Source organism: Mesoplodon bidens (genome assembly GCF_964165515.1).
Source record: "Mesoplodon bidens genome assembly, chromosome: 14".
Lineage (NCBI taxonomy): Eukaryota > Metazoa > Chordata > Mammalia > Artiodactyla > Ziphiidae > Mesoplodon > Mesoplodon bidens.
In genome coordinates, this window is record NC_138170.1 from 38255740 (window position 1) to 38263438 (window position 7699).

At 42.1% G+C, this 7699-nt stretch overlaps 1 protein-coding gene across 3 annotated transcripts in view; it reads right to left on the reverse strand.

Annotated features, from left to right (window-relative positions):
* Nucleotides 1-3828, reverse strand: part of REL (REL proto-oncogene, NF-kB subunit) — a 46976-nt gene extending 43148 nt beyond the window's left edge. For all 3 annotated transcript variants that reach the window (XM_081254731.1, XM_081254732.1, XM_081254730.1), the window contains exon 1: nt 3462-3828. In XM_081254731.1, coding sequence (XP_081110857.1) covers nt 3462-3471 — 10 coding nt within the window. In that variant the 5' untranslated portion in view covers nt 3472-3828. The remainder of the gene's footprint in view (nt 1-3461) is intronic.
* Between the last annotated feature and the right edge of the window lie 3871 nt (nt 3829-7699).

Below are 7699 nucleotides of genomic sequence, written 5' to 3' on the forward strand. Positions count from 1 at the left end.
ACTATAAGTATATCCCATGCAATTATTTGGGTCATGTGCCTACAAACACAATCATTTGCAGAAAACACAGATGAAAGAAAGATGGAATGAAAGGAAATTCTGAGTCCCTCAAATTATATTTGAGAAAGATACTACACACACCCCAGATGTTCCCAATTATGACTCATCATGATTCCTCCCTAGTCATTTCACTTGCTCATTCCCTTCACTCTCTGTCTATCATATATCATCTTAATTCTTTTATACTACTGTTATCTCTACATTTTCATGTGTTGCACTTCTGAAGCAGCCTTCATGTTTATGTGTTCAGTCTTCTATTAAAAAAATAAATCACTATCTTTACGTATCAATTCCAGCTCCAGTTTTTCATTAAAGATTAAATTGTGTCGTGCTACATTGATTTTTTCCCCCTTACTCAAGAGAAACAGTTCTCTTGCAATTTACACTACAAAGTTGGTAAGTAGTGCAATAACAAACACAATTTCTTTGTGTACTTCCTATTATGTGATGTAGCAGAACTATACTAAAGAAAACTGTGAATATGCTATACATAAAATAGATAAGCAACAAAGATTTACTGTACAGCACAGGGAATTATACCCAGTATTTTGTAATAACCCATAATGGAATATAATCTGCAAAAAAACCCGAATCACTATGCTGTACATGTGAAACTAAACAATACTGTAAATCAATTATACTCCAATTTAAAAAATAATAATTTTTAAAACTGTAAATAAAAATAAATTACCTAAATTTTAAAACATATTTTACCAAAGACAGTACTATTTATTAGTAAACAGAGCTATGCACACACAGGAACATTTGCACTTTCTACTGGAACAATGAGAAGCTTTAAATTCAGACAAAAAAAGAGCTAATTTTTTTTTTTTTTTTTTTTTTTGCGGTACGCGGGCCTCTCACTGTTGTGGCCTCTCCCGTTGCGGAGCACAGGCTTCGGACGCGCAGGCTCAGCGGCCATGGCTCACGGGCCCAGCCGCTCCGCGGCATGTGGGATCTTCCCGGTCCGGGGCACGAACCCGTGTCCCTCCCCTGCATCGGCAGGCAGACTCTCAACCACTGCGCCACCAGGGAAACCCAAAAGAGCTAATTTTATTTACATTAAACAGGATAGAATCATAAATATACAAGAGTAATGACTGTCTATGCATACCTTGGATAGGACTGAGAACATTTTTCTTAATGTCTGTCCTCATTAATTGTGTCAAGAGACTGGAACCAAGGTGTAATTTTTTTTTTAAAAAAAGCAATAAAGACAGCTTAATAGAACTTGAGCTGTGAAATCCTAAATAATATAATTTAATTGAACAAAATTTAGAATCATACATAAAGTCCCAGTTATTCATGGTACTTATATAATTTTATTTATGAAATAATGATCTGTTACTTTCACGTTATACAGATCATATATTCAACTACAGACACCTATTTACATATTACATCCGGTGAGAAATGGTCTTAAATGCTTGGTAATCAATAAAAATACTTTTTGAGGTTTTATACAACTTTACTACAAACAGACTCTAAACTAGACAATGATAAACTAATTAAGCAAAAGTTTTTTTGTCGTTGTTGTTACTCTTTCGGTTAAATTACTGTTTCAAAACAGGATGGGAGTTTATAATTTTGTGAATCTTTTTGTCTAAGGTCTTTACTGAGTGATTAAGGAAACCCAGACTTTTCCTCAGCAGTTTTCAGACAACTGAATTACAACTTAAATAACTTGTTATATTTTAAACAGTCCCATTTTAATGCAACTCCAGAAAACAGGAAAAAAAAGAAAATTACCCTACAACTTTCCATTCCTTTAAATTTTTTCCCCTTCAATTTAGGAAATCAGTCCTCACAATAGGACAAAATACAGTGTCATTTAACAAGTTTAAATTGTATCACATTTTTAAATGATGTGGGTCTTAGAATACTCTATATAAATGGCTAATTCTTTTCTTTCTCTTTTGAAAGAATTAGGAGTATTACATTCATGCCATATATCAACAAAGTTTGGTTAAATTACCAGAAGGCTAATTTTTTTTTCTTATAATGCTGGCCCTTCTTTAACTTTCATACAAAATCTTTCTGATAATCAATAAATTAACCAAGTGTTTCAAGTCACTTTGCACTTTTAATCTATAGACGGTTTGAATTTATGAATTTACAAGATTATCTGAAAGTTCAGGGTCACTTAAGTGGCTAAAGAGAAAGTTGAAATATGTTAAACTACATTTGTATTCTCACATGAAAACCACAGACAAACTGAAATCAAATGTCATGTGAACCACCCCAATTTCCTTCTCAGCCTAGAGCACTAGCTATGGCTTTGTTCTGCTCAACCCTTTAAAAAAAAGTCCTTTATGCTTTCTACTTCCTCTTCTCTGCTAGTCATCAGCCTTCTACTGAGGGTCACTGAACCAGGGAGTTGGGAGGATGCGGGTCAAGCATAAACAAGCCTCCGTCTGTAGCCTCCTAGCACAGGGTTAATCCACACTTTTAGGCCCCCCAGCCTCTGCTCACGCTGCTCCCTCTGCCGGGAAAGTACCCCCATAAACCTTGCCAGATTTCTGTAAAGGTCCCACTCGAATGCAGTCTACCTGATTTACTTCCCTTAGATTACAGGCAGACCTAAACCATGGCTGGATGTGAGGCTCCCTCCCTCACCCTTTAAGCAGTTTCTTGGTAAACTGGTTTCCCCCAAAGCAAGAGATCCACGCATTTATTGACTAAAAATAAGTATTCACATAAGTGATAGAAAATTGTTTTCATTCTAACTCATATTTTAAAGCACGGGAATTCTAAAAATCCTCTTTCCCCCTTCTTTCCAACAAAGGAAAACAAAACAAAACTCGACTTCTGTTCCATAAATTAGAAAGTACGCACTTTACAGTAAAAATGTTTCACTTTGTTGAAGCAACATTTCCACGTAAGACCTGTTAAAATACCACTGGTGATTTTTAAAGCCGCACCGCATTTTGTCCAACTGTCAGCACGACAGCGATCACCTCTTGGCAACTGATGAAATTAAACTAAAAAAAGATAGACCTCTCCTGAGGTCGGAAGGTTCCTCGTTACTGTTCTAAAACGTAAAACCACCATTTCAATTTAAATCAATTTTTAAATACGGGAAATCTTCGTCCTCCTTTATTTAGATTCTTATTACTTCCCTAATCCAAAAACCAAGTCTGCAAACTCTAAGGCCCCGGCTATTATAATGGCATCAAATTACAGAGCGTGACTTTGATTTCCCACGCAAACCCTGAACCAGTTTACTTTTTTAAAAGGTTGACAGTTTGCCAGAGGCGATTTTAAAGGCAGAAGGAGTCACAACCAAAACTGAGCGCCCGAAACCCTGAGCTGCAAGACCCTCGGACGCGCTCCTCCCCCGCCCCCGCCGTCAGGGCCAGGCTCCCGCCCGGCCCTCGGTAGCCCGCGCCGAGAACACTCACCCGAGGCCATGGCTCAGCTCACCGCGCCGCCCCGCTCCGACCGTCCGGACCCGAGGCCGCTGCAGTCAATCAGCCCGTCAGTCAGTCAGTCAGGCGGCCAAGGGACCTCTGCCGGCGGGATCCCCAGTCCCCCTGACCACCCCCGGGCCTCCTCTTCCTCCTTCCCGCCCTCCTCTCGGTTTGCGGCTCACACCTTCCCACCCGCTTAATTCTCGCGCTCCGGTCAACCGGCGTTGCCCGTCCAGGCTGCAGGAGCCAGGAGGCGGAGCGCTGATACAGCTGAGGGTAGGTCTGCCCGAGAGGCGAACAGCCCGGCGGGAGGGGGACTTCCCGCGTCTGACGTAAGCTCCTCACCGCCGCTTCCCCCGGGCTGGGGCGGGGGCGGAGCGTCTTGCGACCGGCGCGCGTGCGTCCGCCCTCAGCGGCCCGCGCCCCGCCCCGCCCTGCCCCGCCCCCGCCCCCGCCCCCGCCCGCTGTCCCGGAGCCCCGGTGGGCTTGGGACCTGGTCGCGGAAGCGCGAGCGCGGGACCTTCGGGAGCGCAGGGAACGCTGGGATCCGGGAGGCGACGGCCCCGAGCGTGCGAAAGCCGCCGGCTCCTGAGAAATCCCCCTCCTCCAGGGTGTTCTTGGGCGCGTGGCTTAAAGTTCAGGAGCGGGTGGGAGGGTGCGGTGACGTCTAGAGGGCCGGCCGCCCGCGAGCACTTGGGGGCGGGCCGGGCGGCGAAGTGGGGCCCGTCCTCCCAGGCAGGGCTAAGGACAGCTGGGGTTTTCGTTGGGTGGTTCCCCCTCTTCCTGATTTCGCACATGCAAATCCCCGCCCCCGCGCCTGCGGGCGTCCCGGAGCGCACTCGAGGGGAAGTGCGGAAGCTGCAGCGGCCTCTGCGCGCCTGTAATTAAGGTATTTGCATACGGGGACCCCAGCAGTCTGATCTTATCCCTTTGCATCATCTCAATTGTTCTGTTAACGTACTTTACAAACTAAAACTTTTTAAACTCGTGAGGTCCGCAGTGTGAGTTCGTTGCCTCATCACTCTGTGCTCAAGATTAATGACGTGGACACTGCCTTGGGGTTTGACAGAGTTACCCACGTGGAAAGGAGGACGGAAGTTTAGTATGCTAAAGGAATCTAAGTTAACTTTGTTTCCTTCATGTGTAAAGAACCTTCTATGTGTCAGTTTAGTACCTTATAATGTATTATTATCATTTTATAGATGAGGCAATCAGGGTTCAGAGAAGTTAAGTAACTTGTTCATACCTCAGAATGCTACTAAAAAAACAAAAACAGTTTAAACTCAGGGTTTTCTAACTCCAAAAGCTCCATGCTCTTTCCACTATCCTTTACCGCCTAAAATAAGTGTGGAGGGGCAATGGGAAATATCAGCCATACAAGTGCCAAAACTGGAGGACCCAGTTGGGGAAATAATTAAAAATAAACTCTCCTGACACGCCCAAAACATCCTCTCCACAAAATATAGAAAAGTAGAAAAGAATGAAATAGTTTTATTATAGAATAAGCATTAAACCATACTGTGATGCACTAAAGAGATTGCAAAGAGAAGAAATCTCACTCGTTTATATAATCAGACAGATGCAATCAATTACATACCTGTTGTCCTTCTCCCAAGGAAAAAAAATAGGAAGTTACATCTTGGAGCCAAAAGCCAAGGTTTAAACTCCCACAGAGACAGAGAGATGGGGCACCATCCTCCTTGATATTCACATTTCAAAGAGATAGCTCAAAGGCCCCCAAGAAAGATCTTAAGGGGGTACAAAACTGGCAAGAAGCTTGTTTAGCTTTTTAAAAGGTGTACATACATCTCAGAGAAATCATTTATAGCTTCTATTTTTCTAAAAGAATTGCTAAATGAAAAGAGAGAGGGTAATGTTCTTTGTTCTTTTTGACACCAGGCAGATTTTTAAATTTAATTATTTTAGACTTGTATTTACCCTTACAACCCCAAATGTGAGAACTATATGAATGAACTAAGCATAAATGTTTAAGAATCCAATAGGAGGATGAGAGACGAATAGGAATGGAAAATATTTTGCGTGTATTTGTTTATATTTCACCTCCAGAAATTGATTGGTTTTAGGGGCTTCTTTTTTTTTAAGATGTTGGGGGTAGAAGTTTATTAATTTATTTATTTTTGCTGTTGGGTCTTCGTTTCTGTGCGGGGGCTATCTCCAGTTGTGGCAAGCAGGGGCCACTCTTCATCGCGGTGCGCGGGTCTCTCACTATCGCAGCCTCTCTTGTTGAGTAACACAGGCTCCAGACGCGCAGGCTCAGTAGTTGTGGCTCACGGGCCTCGTTGCTCCGCGGCATGCGGGATCCTCCCAGACCAGGGCTCGAACCCGCGTCCCCTGCATTAGCAGGCAGATTCTCAACCACTGCGCCACCAGGGAAGCCCATAGTTGCTTCTTAATAGGACACAATAATGTTTGCTTACTGAAGAGTTCTGGGCCAAACAGAATCTGTCCCAGTTGCAGGACCCCAAACTAGTCCTAAAACCACTCCAACTATGAAATCACAAGCTGGATCTTATGAGATTTAGTAACACTACAGAATTTTGAACTTATTTTATTTTTATTTTTCAAAGACTCACTTATTTAAACCTCCTCACTAATAGGATGGCATGTTGGTATTTATTTCCAGGGCTATTTGTCACATGAAGAAGCTGTAGATTTATATTATCTCACCTTTTTAAAGGCTTTTTTGAAAATCCTTTCACTATTTTAGAAACTTGCTGAACCCTTTTTTCAAAGATCCAGTCCACATCTGAAAAGTGAAAATATTTCACTTGTGCAGGATAAACTTAATTAGAAAAAAAGGAAGATTACAAGACAAGGTTATGGATGGACTAAAAACAACAACAAATGTGAGTAGTAGTTTTTATTTTTTTTCAGACTTATGTGGGGGGAAAATAGTTTATTACTGTAAAGATGATTGGCAGCTAGTTGGTGGGGATTATAATGTAACACATGGTATTATTCCTCAAGGGCTTACAGTTTTTGATACTATTTATTCAGTCCAACAAATATATATTCTGTGCCAGGTGCTCTTTAGATTGTGGCACGAACACTAATAACAAGATAATCAACTTTTCCTCAATTAAAAAAAAAAGACAAAAACCTCTGCCTTCGTGCAGCTGTCTCACATGAAAGACATCAAGCGTGTTAGCAAATAAGATCATCTAAAATACTATTATTAAACTATTTTGTTTCTTTATTGCTGTCAAAAAAATGAGGTAATGGGATAGAAGGTGACTGAGGGAGAGGGATACTCTGAGGAGGTGACATTTGAGCCGAGTCCTGAGGAATAAGAAAGAGACATCCAGAAAAAAAAAAAAGAAAGAAAGAGACATCCACAGAAAGATTCAGGGAAAGAGCATTCCAGTGCGAGGAACACCAAGTACGAAGTCCTTGAGACAGGAAAGAGCTTATGTGAGGGACTGAAACACCACTGGGACCAAACCAAACTGAATGAGGTTGAAGAGATAAGCAGGGGCCAGATCATGTAGGGCTTTGTAGGCCATGGTAAGGAGGATGGATTTTATGCCAGGTGCACACAGGAACCTACTGGAGAGTTTTAAGCACGTGATTGATTTATGATTACATTTCGAGAAGTTTACTCTGGCTGATGTGTTAAACTGCTAGGGGCACTGTATGCTAACCAGGGGCAGGAGTGAAGGCAGAGTGGCAGAGAGGCTGTTGCAGTCGTCTAAGGGAGAAGTAAAAGTGGTTTGGACTTATGTTTTAGCAGAGGAGATGGTGAAAAGGGTCATATTCAGTAAGATTCAGGTGTCAGAGCCTGAAGGACTTGCTGATGGATTGGATGCAGATGGAAGGGGAAAAAAAGGAATCAGGGATAACCCACATTTTTGGTCTGAGCAACAAGGTAAAAAGGAAGGCTGGTGAGAGAAAGGTTTGAGAGGGAAAACCAGGAGTTGTGTTTTAGACTTGTTAAGTTACAGGTGCCTATTAGATATCTGAGTAGGTAGTTGAATATATAGAACTAAGCTAAGGGGAGAGGTCAAAGGTAGAAATAAAGATGTGTGAGTCAGCAGCATTTCATTAAAAAAAAAAAAAAAAGGGAGCACAGAGGAAAAAAATTAAAAAGAACCCAAGAAGGCTGGTAGAAAAGAAGGAGCTGCCAGTGAAAGAAGAGGAAAACCAAGAGACTATTTCAAAAAGAATGGAAGTGGTCAACTGTGTTAAATGATGCTGAGAGACTGCAAAAG